Source organism: Coenobita brevimanus, chromosome 98 (genome assembly GCF_032717465.1).
Source record: "Coenobita brevimanus isolate Jiangsu-jjx chromosome 98, ASM3271746v2, whole genome shotgun sequence".
Classification (NCBI taxonomy): domain Eukaryota; kingdom Metazoa; phylum Arthropoda; class Malacostraca; order Decapoda; family Coenobitidae; genus Coenobita; species Coenobita brevimanus.
Genome location: NC_137051.1, coordinates 10,627,730 through 10,644,721, shown reverse-complemented (window position 1 = coordinate 10,644,721; position 16,992 = coordinate 10,627,730). Strand labels below are relative to the sequence as shown.

Sequence of the window (16,992 nt, the reverse complement as noted above, 5' to 3'; positions counted from 1 at the left end):
GTGATGTCACTGTGTAACCCAGAATCAGTCAAAAGCATGGCATCTTGTAAGATCCACATAGATATAATTGCCCTGTTCTACAATGGAGGATCTCACCTTTGGCGACATCTCCAAGACAGTGGTTTTGGTGTCATTCCTTGTTCTTGTGAAGAGAAGGTTGAGGGTACAACCTCAATTAACGAGCATCCTAATTTTATTGTTTTTTTCAGAATATTTGGTATGATGTCAGAATCGCCAAAGGAAGAGGAAAGGCCTGTCACAGTCATTTTTAACATTTTCTTTGGCTCTGATTTGCAAAAAGTGCCCTCAGAGCCAAAATGATCACTCAGCACCCCAGTTGCTTCACCTTTGGCCTCAGCTGACGGAAACTTCATTACTAGCCCACCAGCCTTGGTCTTGAGGCAGCCATCAACCGGTACTCAGTTAAGTACACATCTGATGCCTTCTGGTCCCATTTGATTTGTCAGGGCTTAAGCACCGCTCTTTGGTTTCACAACCAGTACATGTTGACTAGGAATGGCTTTTTTCTGGCCATAAGCACTGATCTCCATCATCCCCCAAGGCAGATCCTTCCCTCCCCCCACGAGAGACCCCTGAATTGCATCCGCAAATGACTTGGCCTGGTCTTGCGTGACAGCCTTGGGTGATGAGACCTTGGTCTCTAGTGCCTCGAGTCTGTTTGAAGCGTCATTAGTAGCCTGAAAGATCAGCCTACTTACTTAATCTTCAGACTTCTTCTTGCTTACATTACTTCCTCCATCAGCCAAGATCTTGTCCGCAGGTGCAACACATTGCCTACACAGCCAGGGAAAGCTCTGCTGGTGGCTCTTCTTCGTACATGGATAGTCGTTTGCATCCATATTTTCACTAACTAAATAAACCCACTCGCTGCAGTAGGCGCACTTCAGTGCATGTGGGCCTTTTGCTACAGACCTTCTGCAACATGGGCACTGGTGTTGTTTGCTCATGGTAGAGGAGAACAAAAACAAAATGACAACAACAACAGCAAAAAGTATGTACAATACTACCCGAGATAAACCCAAGTAGCAGGAAAAAAAGAAAAACGAAAAAAAACAAAGAACAGAAATGGAAAAACAGGGTGTCTGCGACATCACCACGAGCAGGTGGGGTACGACTTCACTACCCTTCTGAGAAAGGTAACCCAAACTGAGGTGCTGCAAAAATGCTGAGATGGTATTGCCAACTTCTCCCAATTGAAGAATTATAGCAGCAGCAAATACGTCACTTATGCAAGACCTTATTGGTTACAATACTGCCATTGCACAAAGGTAGGGCAGTGGATGTTGGGGTGGCCATTAAGAGAGGGGACAGCTTTTGGAAACTTCTTGTTCTGTTGTTTGCAGATAATACTGTATTGTTAAGTGAAGATGAAGGGTAACTGCATGGCTTGGTGAAGGAGTTTGGAAGAGTATGTAAGAAGCAGAATCTAAAGGTGAATGTAGGGAAGAGAAATGTTGTGGTCTTTAAGGGAAATGAAGCCACAGAATGCACAGTGGGGTTTGATGAAGAGGAAGTGGGAAATGTGAGTGCATTCAAATACAGTATTCAGTATATGTGGTAGGTGGGGGCACTCACCATCCACTCACTGGATGTAGTGCTGCTATCGGGTGTCTGCCCTTTCCTCTCCTCCATCCTTCTTTCCTTCCATCCTCATCTGTCTTCCTTTCCTTCATCCTTTCCTTGTCCTTCTGCCTGCGGGCAACTTTACACTCCCTCTTCTGTCTTTCTTTCCTTCATTCTTTCCTCTTCCTTCTGCCTGTGGGTGACTCTACACTGAGTGACAAGCCAAATGGTTTCCTGTACACCAGGAAACCATTTACTATGCTGGGTGTTAACCATATAAGCAGATTTTGGTGCTTGGTGGTCTAGTGGATAAGTATTGCGCTCCAATTGGACTGAATCGATGAAGGTTTATATCCAAGGGGTGGTTGGGATTGATTGCTCATGTAATGCCACACAGGGATGAGTGAGGCTGGTCACTCTCATCTTAAATGTCAGGACCAGCTGCCTAGCCCTGGGCTCCTACACTCCTCATGGGGCAATATAGGACTGGATGATGATGATGATGATGATGAGGTAATGTGATGAGAAAGGATGGAAGTTTGGAGGATGAAGTGCTGGAAAGGGTACGACAGGGAAGAAAGGTTGCTGGCTTATTGAAAGCAGTGATAAGAAATACAAAAGTAAGCATGGACGTAAAAAAGTCGCTGCATGACAGTATTGTGATTCCCACTCTAATGTATGGCAGTGAAGCTTGGACCTTGTTGATGGCACACAAGCCAAGAGCAAGGGCAACGGAAATAAGCTATTTGAGGATGAGCATGTGAAGTTACAGTGAGAACAGACTGACAAATGAGGAAGTGAAAGAATATTGTGGTGAGGATGTGGATGTGATAGAATGCATTAGGAGAAATACACTGAAGTGGTTTAGTCATGTGGGGAGGATGGAGAGTGAGAGACTAACTAGGACAGTGTATGTGAGTGAGGTGGAGGGGGGAAGAGGGAGGGAGAGACCAAGGATGAAATGGAGGGATATAGTCAAGAAATGTACAAGAGTTGGGGGTGTAAGTTGGTGAGAGGGCGGCGAAATGGCAGGGTACGTGGTGCCATGGAGGCAGTTTGTTTGTGGCCACCTGTTATGGATTAAGGTGTCTTGCTATTGATAGTTCCCCTACTATTGTACTTTCTCACTCTTTGTTTTTGGATCCTGCCTCACCCCATCTTGTAAGTGGGATTGCATGTTTGGGATGATAATGTTATACAAGGATAACTAGAGCTGGTTTTGACCTCTTCCTATGAATCAGGTATTCTCCTTCTAAGGCAGGCATAAAATATCTGCTAATGAAACAAACTAGACATCCCTCTGAACTCGAGAATCTGATACTATGGCTGGTTTGGATGAATTATGCTTTATATGTAGATTTACAGCATGTTCTCTGTTCAACAGAATCAGGAACTAGTAACAGAGGGTGAAGTGTCACGTGTTGGTGGCAGTGATGGAGATCAGGTGCCACGTCTTCAGGACAAGGTGGCTGAACTCCAGTCTGAGGTGAGGAGGATGTGAGAAGAATTATTTCATTGATTTAGTTCCACAAAATGTTTGGTTCATGTATTCAGCTTTTTGTGTGCAAAAGTTTGTGTGTGTGTGTGTGTGTGTAATAATAATGATTTTCAGTTTATTTATTCATGGCAGCCAATGGCAGAAAATACACAAGTCCTTAATTTAGTATCCTAACCTAGGAGGGTCAACAGGTTGACCCTGGCTGCTCCTGAGGAGTGCCAGCACACTACCCAGACCACCTAATCTATACCTCACTGGGTTTCAAACCCTTGCAGGTATTCCACCACAGCACACCATGAGCTACACTTGACAGGTGAGAGCTCACCTCACCCATGCAAATAGCGCAGTCTGAGTGGGGCTCGAACTCAGATCACTTGAATTGGGAGTCAAATGCTCTGTCAACCATGCCTCCAAGTTTGTGTGTGTGTGTGTGTGTGTGCGTGCAAGAAGTGTCATAGCTGCTGAAATACAAGTGGAGGAAGGTTGGAATTTAAACTAAGAGTACTTCTGTGAATAATTTCTAAATAAAGGTCTGAGGACCTTGCTTTACATGTCCCTATCCTCTGCCAAAACAGGGACTGGGATAATGATAATGATGACTGATATATTTAAGTGTCACTGTGGAGACAGTATTGTATAACACATGTGCAAGTAGAATGTATAAATGAAGAAAATATGGTATTTTTTACTTTTATCATTTAATGTTAGTTTTATTCACAGCACATTGCACATTGTTTTGTGGTTTATGTTCTTGAACTTTCAGTCTACATTCAGGTGATTAAATTGACTAATTCACAAAGTGTCAAATGTCTGTGACTCACATTGCATCATTGCTTCATGCAGCAGACTTCTTTCTCACTGATACAAGCTTACCTTACCACAGCTTTAGTGCATCTCCATCTGAAAATATGTGAAACTTTTTTTTTTTTTTTTTTTTTTTTAAGTACAGTATTATATTTAAATAGAGAACTTCAGTATACTGGTAGGTTTGATATTGATAGCTTTCATAACTGCAAAAGTCCATCCACTAACAGGTGCAAGCACTAATAGTTCTAAAACTGTAAAGCATAGAAATCTCAGCCTGCATCATGTTGAATCCAAGAGCCACACTTTGATTATAATAACTTGAAGAACAGTTATTTATATGCCGGTAAATAGTAAATGTTCTTAAATTGATTCATAATTATCTGTCAGTCCATCTATACCCAGAAAAAATAATCCTGTAAGGGGCAGCCCTTTGAGTTATTTGTTTTATGGGGAGGGGCACTAACCCTCCATCAGCCAACTTGTTGACAAATTGGAACAAGTTATAATGAGCCAATAACAAGTCAAACATTACATTCATACTGTGCTAATGTTTGCATTTATTTGCTATTATACATTGATTAGCGTGTTTACCTAAACCTACATTATAATGAAATAAATATTATTTCACTTGTCATGTAAATACTATATGGTGCAAACCTTTTAATAACCCTCTGTTTATGTAAAATGATTTCATATAATTGTATTATAATTATACAACAAAGCTTTCACTTTCTATGTACAGTAGTTTTAGCATTGGATGCCATGCAACAATAGCATTATTTTTACATGGCATTTGTTATCAAAAGCTTTTAAGAAATATATGTGCTTTTGCCTGCACTTTTTCCCCTTGTTTGTGTGCGCCAGGATGGTGATTCAGTAATAGCTTAGTAAATTAAAAACTGAGTAAAATTGATAAAAATCTAATAATTAAAAGAGATGGAAGTACATGTATTAGTAAACAGTGGTAAACACCACAGACACACCAGACCATACAGTTTAGTCACCACTTCAGGTACAATAGACATTAATAGCAGTACAGTACAATGAATACCCATGGCATAGTTGGTACCTAAGATATATTGCCCAAAGAATTATTCAAATTATTGGTACATTATATTCAATATTGGTTCTGCATTAATACTGATTTTTGAGGAATAAAAGTATAAGATTTAGTGTAATCTGAAATGTAACTGCATTATACTGTATTGCACTTAATTTTTCATATATTTTTAAAGAAGTTAGTTGAGGAAAAATCAATAGGTTTTCTGTTTGGTGGTGTCACATTTAACCTGGGTTTTCTAACACACTTGCACCAGCAGCCCACCGATAAGTAAGGAGAGCGTAAGTGCTTTGGCCTTGTTATGCATGACACGTCACTAAGTTGTAGAAACACCATCTTGGTGTTTGACCTGCATGATCCAACTTACCTGTATGTCCTTTCTCATAGAACTGACATTTATCTCAGTATTCACCCCATCTCATTCTGATTATTTATTTATTTTTTTTATTCCAGTACTCCTAGTGTATCTTATGTATGAATGAACTTGCCATATATTACTGATTTTAGTGATGTTATCAAAAGTCTTCTTCTGTTATTATAAGTATTAATAGTGGTAGGTGGGGTCGCTCAGCATCCACTCACTCATTGTAGTGCTGCTCAGTGGTGTCTGCCCTTTCCTCACCTCCTTCCTTCTTTCCATCTTTCGTCTACTGTCTTTCTTTACTTCATTCATTCCTCGTCCTTCTGCCTACGGGTGACTTTACACTCCCTTTTCTGTCTTTCCTTCTGTCATTCTTTCCTCTTCCTTTTGCCAATAGGTGACTCTACACTGAGTGACAAGCCAAATGGTTTCCTGTACACCAGGAAATCATTTACTACGCTGGGTGGTAATCATCCATCCATCCATCATCCAATCCTATGTTGCCCCATGGGGAGCATAAGAGCCCGGGGCTAGGCATGTTGGTCCTGACATTTAAGATGAGAGTGACCAGCCTCACTCATCCCTGAGTGGCATTATGTGCCTTCCACCCCTTGGATATAAACCTTCACCGGCTCAATCTGATTGGAGAGCGTCAGTTACCCACTAAACCACCAGGCGCCATAATTTGGTTATATGGTTACCACCCAGCATAGTAAATGGTTTCCTGGTGAACAGGAAACCATATAACCAAATAATGGCACCTGGTGGTTTAGTGGGTAATTACGGCGCACCAATCGTATTGAGCCGGTGAAGGTTTTTATCCAAGGGGTGGTTGGGGTTTATTGCTCGAGTAATGCCACTCAGGGATGAGTAAGGCTGGTCACTTTCATCTTAAATGTCAGGACAAACTTGCCTAGCCCCGGGCCCATACGCTCCTCATGGGGCAACGTAGAATTGGATGATGGATGGATTATAAATACAGTATTTATTATTATTATTATTATTATTATTATTAATTATTATTATTACTTGAGGATATCATACATGGAGGTGAAATGCTATTTCAGCAGAATGAAGGGGAGGCTTTATAAGTCATTTACTTGTATCTGTTATTAAGGATTATGTATTCCAAAACTTTTTGTACGATTGTATTTGTCATGTTTATAGGTCTACAAGTTTTGACACACACACACACACACACACACACACACACACACACACACACACACACACACACACACACACACACACACACACACACACACACACACACACACACACACACACACACACACACACACACACACACACACACACACACACACACACACACACACACACACACACACACACACACACACACACACACACACACACACACACACACACACACACACACACACACACACACACACACACACACACACACACACACACACACACACACACACACACACACACACACACACACACACACACACACACACACACACACACACACACACACACACACACACACACACACACACACACACACACACACACACACACACACACACACACACACACACACACACACACACACACACACACACACACACACACACACACACACACACACACACACACACACACACACACACACACACACACACACACACACACACACACACACACACACACACACACACACACACACACACACACACACACACACACACACACACACACACACACACACACACACACACACACACACACACACACACACACACACACACACACACACACACACACACACACACACACACACACACACTCTTGCAGTGGTAACGTTCTCGCTTGCCAACTGGTGGACGGGAGTTCGCGCCTCGCTCAGGTTGCGAAAAGTTTCACTGGCGAAGTGGGTGGTTACTGTCCCCCTTGAGCAAGGGGACAGGTGTGTGCATGTGTGAAGGTCACAGCCTTGCCCTTAGATTGGACTATATGAGCTCTCAGCTCCCTTCCGGGAGGGGGGGAAAAAAAAACAAAAAAAAAAAAAAAAAAACTGACGATCATGACCATCAAGTGATCCTGACCGACCCAGTGAATTACACACACACACACACACACACACACACACACAGAGGGGTGCACCCAAGGGGGTGTTCTGGGTCCTTTAAAAATTTATATATATTTATTTCAGTAACAGCAAAACATGAAAAATTCGCAAGTACACATGAGCCAGCAGCTCTCTGACTCTAAACCTGCATATGACCCAGTAATTATCGGATTACCTGACCTCACCTCACTACGGGCCCCCCCCCTTAGAAAATTCCTGGGTGTGCCCCCCCCCCCACACACACACACTTCTTGCTCTGCGCTGGCCACCCTTGGTCACAATTGACCACACCTAAATAGTATCTTTATATGAGTCAAACTCTGTACAAGGTTAAACTAAATGATGTTCTAATATAATAGAGGAAGTATTAGCAAAAGTGTCATCCAGTTAATATAGAATACAGTACACCAAAGTAGTGGAAGAATCCGCAGACAACGCATCGTCTGTGAGTAGCAAGGATATGCAAACTTGTAAGTATAATGTACCTTTCTGAGTGAAAGTATCACAAGATAAGTACATCTTTAGTAAAGTGAATATGGAAGGAATTAAGAAAAGGGATGATGATTTCTACCCAGAACTGGTTGAAATGGAAACAATTAATAAATTAGCAGAGAAAGTGAACAAACTGGAGAAAACTTTTCAAAGTGAAATAGATGAAATTAAAAAGCAGTTACACAACCAGAAGGAAGAAAGTGAAAAATTAATAAAGGAATTAAACAAAAAAGGCACAACAAAAGATGAGCTGTCATTTGAGGTGGGTTCACTTAGGAGGAAGTTTAGTGAAATGGCAAGTACAGTTGTCAACCATGAGAGTATTATGGAGGAGTTCAGAAATGATACAAAGACAATTAGGCAAGCAAGCAGTCTGATTGACCAAAGCAATGATTTTGAAGAGAAGATAACCCAGGGGAATGAAGTGATGCAAAGTTATAAAGATAGTGTAGAAAGTACGTATGCTGAAATGGTGAAAGTAAGGAATGCCTCAGAATCAAAGTTGGAGAAAAAAACATGAGAAAGGAAGTGAAAGAAATCATTGAAAATATCCCCAAACTGGTCAAAGATTCAGCAGATATCAACAAATCTGTAGTAATCACTGGTATAGATAAAGAAAAAATAAGAAACAAAATTTCAAGAGACAAAAAGGAGATGGCAAATATAATGAACATATTGAAGGAAGTTTTAGAAGAAATCTGTGATAAAGACATAGAGGAACACAAAAGGCTAGGGAAATATGAGAGAAATAAGTCAAGGCCCCTGAAAGTAACCTTCCAAAGTGTGAACACAGTAGAGGAAGTACTAAAAAATGCAAACAAACTCATGGAAAAAGAGGAATTGAAAAAAGTATGGATAAAAAAAATGCCAAACTAAAGAGGAATTGGGAATACGAAAGGAGAAGAGGGAGGAAACAAAAACAAAGAACAAAGAAAGATCAGAGAAAGAGAAGAGAGAATAATTTTACAAATTAATTGGGTTGCAGGTACAACAGTAGTACATAACCAACAGGGATTAAAAAGAAGGAAGGTAGTAGACTTGAGTTATGGCAAGTATGTAAACAAGATGATTAAGCTGATGAACTCAAATGTAGATGGAGTGGTGTTCAAATCATTAGAGATGAAACACAATATCAGAGAAAAGGAACCACATATTATTTGCTGAACTGAAACAAAATTAACCCTAAAGATATCAAACGATAACCTAAACTTAGAGGAATACAATATATGGAGAAGAGAGAAATTTAAGAAAAGGAGGAGGAATTATAATCTTAAAGAAAAATCTTTAAGTCAGAGAAGTAGAACTAGATATACTCTCATAAGTTGAACTGATTGCATTAGAGATTAACACATCTGAAGGGAAAGTAATTGTGGCAAATTTATACATGCCACCCAAAACAAACAATTGGGAAAGAGGGGATTATGAAACCTAGCAGAAAGTGCAATTCAGCACACAGGACTCTGAAAGAATTATATGGTCTGACAATTTCAATTCAAATATAAATTGGAATACTCTAGATGTAAGAAGCCATGAAAGCTGTTGGGATCAAAAGATCCTGGATCTTGTGCAGGAGTTTTTTCCAACAGCATGTAAAGGAAAACACCAGAAAAAGAGGACTTGATGATCCATCAGTACTAGATCTTATATATACGAGGCAAGAAAATGATACTGAGAGTATAATGTATCACTTCATTTGGCAAAAGCGACCATGCAGTATTAAATTGCAACTTCAGGACTGCATATGACAGTTGCCAGTAGTGAGCTACAGAAAGAGTCTAAACTACAAAAAGGGCAACTACCATGACCTGAAGAAATACTTCTTAGATATAGATTGTAGAAGACGTCATAAATAAAAGTAGTGATCAACCTAAGCTATTTTACAGCTACATTCAAAGCAAAACCAAGGTTAAAGATAAAATACAGTCCATTACGGACGAGGAGATCATCTGTACATGAGAAAAATATTTCTGAAGCACAGAATAAAAATTTCCAATCAGTTTTGTACAGAAGAAAATAATCTTGAAAAAGATGATATGGAACATGCATGCCCACACATATTACCAGATATACAAATATCAGAAAAAGAAGTAAAGGAAGAGTTAATTAAATTAGACAAAGGAAAAGCATATGGTCCTGATGGAATTTCAGGTTGGGTGCTACACGAATGTGCAAGAGTCAAACCGACCAATATATTTAATATTCCCCTATTCAAGAAAGGTAATAGACAAAATCCACTCGACTACCGACCAGTATCACTGACCAGTGTTGTAAGATACTAGAAAAGCTGATAAGAAAAGTTTGGGTAAACCATCTAGAAGAACTCAGTATGATAAGAGAAAGGCAGCTCAGTTTTAGAAAGGGAAAATCATGTATTACTAATCTGTTAAACCACTATGATAGAGTTACAGAAACACTACAGAAAAGAGAAGGATGTGTGGACAGTATCTGTTTAGATTTCAAGAAAGCTTTTGACAGAGAACCACACCAAAGACTTATGGAAACTGTACCATCAAGGAGGAATCAAAGGCAACCTGTAATGTTGGATACAGAATTTTCTCTGAAAAAGAGAAATGAGAACAGTACTATAGTCGTTCTATTTTATGAAGGCAGTTTGGGTGGGGCGCTCTGGGACCTCACACTGTTAGCTCTGTTGTCACATTGCCGCCGACACACGTGTAATTATTTGTGTTCACCTCTCTCTCTCTCTCTCACTCTCCTACTTTAAGCTAGTAACTACTTATAAATGAATTTTAAACACTCTGTATAGATGTAATTCAATAAAAAAGCTGTAGTATAGTATAAATCTCATAAGACTTGTCAGCGTTGCCTTTGAGATGTTGTCAGGTGGTGACACGAGGGACAGCCCTGCGTGAGTGGGTCATGCTCGGTCAGTCTTCCGCCATGGAAGCTAAAAAAAAAAAAAAACGCACCTATAGACTTTTACCTCAGGGATGGTGTGGAAAAAAAGTCAAAAACAAGAGAAAAAATTAAGAAAATACAATTAGTAGTAGTTAATATATAATATGAGAGAGAGAGAGAGAGCACGTGTGTGGCGACGATGTGGCAACAGTGCTAATAGAGTGAGGTCCCAGAGAGCCCCACCCAAACTGCCTTGATATAATAGAATGACTGTAAGGGGAACTTATTCATCATGGAGGGACATGACTAGCAGAGCTCCACAGGGCTCAGTGCTGACAACAGTTATGTTTTTAGTATATATAAGTGACATAGACAGGGCAGCTACAAGATGGGTACCAAACTTAAGGTATCTAAGCTATGAAGAAAGACTAAAAAAAAAACTGAATCTACCAACGCTACAGGAGAGAAGGAAGAGAGGGGACATGATTATGCTATGTAAAAGCATCTTAGGGAAAGAGAAAATAGACCTAAATGAATATATAACCTGCGGGAAAGCATCGTCAAGAGGACACTGCAAAAAAAACTACATAAAAAGAGCCGATAAAGATGTAAGGAAACTCAGTTTCCCAAATAGGGCAATTCATCAGTGGAATGCAGTGCCAAAGGAAATAGTCTATCTATCTATCTGTCTATTGCCAGACACCATAATCCTGTAAAGGGTGGCCATTTGACACTGAGTTAGTTGTTTTACAGGGAGGGGCACCAACCCTCCACTAACCCACTTGTTGACACGTAGGGAGCACGTATGGTTTGGTTATATGGTTACCACCAAGCGTTGTAAATGGTTTCTTGGCTTACAGGAAACCATTTGGCTTGTCACTCAATGTAAAGCCACCTGTAAAGGAAAGAAAAGGAATAAGAAGTGACAGGAAAGATAGGAGAAATAGGAAGAGAGGAGGGTAGGCACAGAAAAAGAATGATAAAAGCTAAGGCAGTAGGCAGCATTACATCAAGTGAGTGGATGATGGTCGCCACCACCTACCACAAAGGAAGGTGTTAATAAATTTAAGGATGTGCATGATAAAAATGGTTTAATACACGACACAGTATGAGCTTTACTCATTCATTTAAAGATACAATTAGGTTAGAAAACACACACACACACACACACACACACGCATAAATATACAGTATGTATGTATATATATATATATATATATATATATGTATATATATATATATTTGGGCAGTATGAATGAACCATTTCTTTTTTATTTTTGAAATTGTACTATTTTCTTGCTGAATAATTTTTGTTATTACATTTTCCTTGGGTGTTTTAATATATTTGTAAGTATAAACTTACAGCAGACACATAACTGATACCCTTTTTGTTTCTTGCTTTGCATGAAAACATTTCATCTCTCATTAAATATCTCTTATAAAGTGTGATATAAATTATGATTTACAATACCTAAATGACACTGCATTGTAAAAATTTGTTTCATTGGGTTTGTTAAAACTGAAGAGATGTAAAAGTAACTGTTACGTAGGAGTATCATAAAATGAAGTTATAGTATCAGTATAGAAACAACCTGTTAGTCATGAGGTAGAGGGAAGGATAAATGTTCTTTATTATTGATGTACAGTATTCTGTTTTATTATTTTTTCTTAGAAACTGAATATACATATAAACCTGTTCTTATAATACATTCAAATACTTTGTAAATTAGACAGCTATCTTGATATCTGTGAAAGTGCCAGCACTGATACTGTAAAAATTTCCAAACAGATTGCTCGCTTGACAGCCATCAATCGACGACTGACACGCACAGTGAGCATGCAGAGGCTGGACATGGTCAGTGGAGGTGAATCTGACTTGGATGACACAGATGACTACAGACTGTACCTTGAGGATTCAGATAACACACCAAAAAGAACAGATGAGAATGGAGCCAGCAAATATGAGAAACCTGATCCAGTGGAAAATGGAATGAATGACCTACTTGAAACTGAGAGCTGGATGAGGGTATCACCCACAGGTAGTGACCGGTCTACCTCACCGTATGGACGAGAGCCTGTTAACAGAAAAACGTCACAGACTCTGGCTGATGCATTCTTAGAGCAGCTTCCAGAAGTGATTAGTGAAGATGACACATACCAAAATGGATCAGCCACCCAAGCAGAGAGGGAATCATGCTAGTGATGGCCTCTGTTGGGTTATTTCTGATGATCTGCTAATATTCTTTCTAGATATGTTAAAAGAATTTGTTTGTCATGGGTTTATGCATCAAAACTTTGCAACAGAACTCAGTTAATGATGAGTTTTGTTGGATTATATATTTATAGTCATGGCAAATGATAGACTGTGCAGCTTTCACTTCGAGGATCTTTTAAAACTGTGGTTTGTGGAAATTTACCAGATAAGTGTTTGTGGGACTTCTTGATGAAGATTTGTGAATGTATTTGGGATAAAAATGTTTACAGGAAGCAAGCACGTGACAAAGAGAAATATCTGCTGACGAGAGTCCATTAGCAACTACCGGTAGATACTTTAGTAGACTGTACAAGGATTCTCTAGTGACTTGTGATCTTAGAGTGTTTAAAATGGTCTAATGTGGCACCCTCATTTGTTTGAGGATCAAGCAGAATGGTGTGCAGCCTAATGATGTGGATAGCTTTAAACAAGATGTAGTTGTAAGGAACATTTTTATCAATGTATATACTGTTAGAAAAGAAGTAATTTCAGTGAAATTTATAGTCAGTTGATATATTATTTAACACAGATGTCCTTTAATATTGGACTCTGAAGAAGTATTCACAGTGACATGATTTTTTTTTTAATATCTGACTTATTTTATTCATCCATTAAATCTGCGGACCAGATCAAGTTAATGTACATTTGTGAGAGTCTTTATACTTTCATATAGGCGAGATGATGCTTCATCAACACAGTACTGGGTGATTACAGTTGGCTGTGTTGTGAAAAGAGGGTTAACTGTTAAAAAGTTTTAGAAATTGTGCATATGCCAGGTTGCTCCTAGTGAGGAAAATAAGGCATTAATTTTCAGACAGTTCCTTTCTGTACATCTTCCACCTCTTTAGGATTGACAGGAAATTTAAGTCGTCTTTTCACTGGCAGTATGTGACACTGAAGCCTTAGTCCAGGTACAGTACCTCTGTATCTTAGCTAGTTGAAACTCCAGGAATAATCACAAACATAATGACTGCCATGCTTCAGAATTGTTACTGTATATGTTGCATTTAAAGTTTGGAATATAAGTTTCCCTGCTCTTACAACAGTATCCTGAATGTAAGGGGAGTGGCTGGTATGGGAGCAGTCAGCCACCAGTCTCAAAACAAAAGACCTGAGATTATGAACACACTGCTCAGCTCAAAACCTTGTGGAAGTCTCAGACTAAGCTTACCAGAGGATAATATTGTGCTCAGCAGCAGACAGTTTAATATCAGACTGAGAGAGCAGTTATTTGTGCGAGTATATTGTCAGAGATTTTATTTCTACTGAGATGAACATAGCTGTATCATCTCTGAATATGTAGCAATAGGATCGCTTCTACAAGTACTGTACATTACATGTAGGCACAATCTATGTCAAGCTGTGATGTTTCCCCTGAACCCACACCTTTGCAGGTAAGGGGTGGTGGGAGTAACCAAAACAAAGGTATTTATTTATTTAGGTCTTCACGTAGTATGTACTTATGTATATATAAATATATATATAATAGATTAACATTGATTTATTGAAAATATATCTTCTTTTATAATTTGTGTTATATTAAGTGCTTTTTGTTTTATTTCTGTTCTCAAATTCAGTACCAGATACTTTTCCCCAATCATTGGTCTTCCTGGAAATTATTAGCTACTGGGACTGACAATCAGGTGTGGCTGGTAATTTGGCTTCTCAAAAACAGATCGCTTGCCAAAAGTCAATGAATGACACAGTCAGTACTTCTACTTGTATTATTATGTTGCAGCAGTTTCGCAGGTGCTACACACACAATAATTATTTCTTACTATACTTATAGTGCTTTAAATTTGAACTGATAAAGTGTCAAGATTCATGTTGATTATACATTCATTTGCAGACATTTATTTGTTTTACCAAGATACAGTATATTTTTCCCTTAAGGGTCATGAAATACATGTGACTGCCAAGGCATAAATGATTGCTCCTGTATGTATGTTGCTTATTGTTTATCATATATCACTTACAGCAGTAATTTGCAAGCATTTTAGGTCAACTTTACACCAGCACCTGTCTCATAGTCATAGCATTGATTCAATACTCAATATTTGTATACTTAAAAGTTGTCTGTCACTGAAGGGAACATGTGTCTTGTGACACCTTGTACCTCGGGTCACAGACAGTCAGCCATAGTGGTAACTGCTGACAGTAAGCCAACTTCAAGCTTAAGAAAACTGAAGGAGAATTCTCATACAACGTTAGTCTTAATGATTTTGCAAAATGCATTGTTGGAAAGAAGTTTACTTGTATTAGAGGAGGAAAATGAATGCTGACATTCCACAACATTTTACTTTGTGAAAATTGTCCTAACTACAGTGATACTTCAGTAAAAACAAAAATTGTGTATCTGTGTCTGTTATTATCTATCACTTATCCTTTATTAAATGAAAATTCAATCTCTTGAAGAAGTTGAACTTCAAAAATGAATACTGGTACTGTAATCAGTGATGTACAGCAAAACATTGCAATATATAGTGATGGACATTCAGCCGCACCAGCTTGCACTAACATACATTATCTAGCAAACTGGAAAGGAAAGGGAATAGGGACTAAATTCTATGGCATGAAGTGTGTGTGTGTGTATATATACAGTATATACACTCAATCCTTGATTAACACGCAGTTGAGTAACATGTTTTTGTTCTAATGCTCTCAACATAATGAGACAGGTCAAATCAACCCACGGAAGAACTCGAGCTCAAGCAGGAAGTCAGTTAGCCTGGCGGCGAAATTTGAAAGTTGCGCATGATGATGTCACCCTCTAGACTCTGGGTACCTTTCCCGGGCACATATTTCCTTTCTGTTTGGGTATTTGTCTCAATACCACAGCCAGCCACCTCAGGCAAGGAGCCATAGTGGACAGGTTAGGTTAGGTTAGGTAGTTGAAATTTTGCATGGGAAACACACTGAGCATGTTTTCGAGAAAAACTTATGGTTAGTTTTGAAAAGGTTGGGCAAGCGTCGTTTCTGGATGAGGGTTCCCAGTGGTAGATGAATACACATACAGAATGGAAATATGCTTCCTGGGGATATTCAAGGCCGAATGGTTTGACGAAAATTTGTGAGTTTCACAGTTTCAGGGGACGAAATTGAATGAAAATGTATGCAAATAAAAAATAAAAAAAATTCATGGGTTCTCTCATAAGTTAGGCTTGTGTTGTTGATACGTAGCTTCCTGGCACTCTTCCCCCACCCCCAGCCCCCAATGTTGTCAAAGTTCTGCCTTCTTTCACATCACGTGGCCTTCGGAAGAGACATTAGGCCATTGGTTAAACAAAAATTTATGGGTCTGGCAGTTTTAGAGGATGAAATGGGACGAAAATGTTTGCAAACTAGAAAAAGTGTACAGTACTCTTCCATCCATGTGTTCTCATGAGTTAGCATTCAGTTTAACATTCTTCATTCAATATCGTGTTTCCCAACAACTTCGGACTGACTGAGCAGTTTAGACTCATGGTTAGTCAGTCCAAAATGTGTTAAGCGCGATATCAAACGAAGAATGTGAAACTGAACGCAAACGCACGAGTCTATATTAACTTACAGTATTTTATAACAAGACCATAGGGGACAGGACAAACATAATTCCTGAAAACTACTTAAGGTTTGCAGTGTGTGTGTGTGTGTGTGTGCGTGTGTGTGTGTGTGTGTGTGCGCGTGTGCGTGTGTGTGTGTCCCAGAAGGAAAGGGCATATGTCTGGAATCAACAGACAGGGGAATTCTGAGTAAAAAGTGTTATATCACATGGGTCTGAATCTTAATCATTACAGAATTGTAGACACTGATGACCTATGTGTGAATTATATGGGACACCATTTTCTCCTAACTGGTTACCAGTTACTAGTGCCCCATTTTGGTTGAGATTTGGAATCATGCTGATAGAGTATTCCACCCCCCTTCAGAATTCCCCCATTTATCACCTCCCAAAGTTACTTCCTTTACTCCTGGGATACCCTGTATACAGGTTTGG

At 39.2% G+C, this 16,992-nt stretch overlaps 1 protein-coding gene across 1 annotated transcript in view; it reads left to right on the top strand.

Moving 5' to 3' along the window:
- Window positions 1-15,361, top strand: part of Evi5 (ecotropic viral integration site 5) — a 239,450-nt gene extending 224,089 nt beyond the window's left edge. Inside the window, exons 16-17 of the mRNA XM_080283826.1 lie at window positions 2,969-3,070; window positions 12,552-15,361. Of these exons, the coding sequence (XP_080139952.1) occupies window positions 2,969-3,070; window positions 12,552-12,962 (513 nt within the window). The 3' untranslated portion in view covers window positions 12,963-15,361. The remainder of the gene's footprint in view (window positions 1-2,968; window positions 3,071-12,551) is intronic.
- The last annotated feature ends 1,631 nt before the right edge of the window (window positions 15,362-16,992 follow it).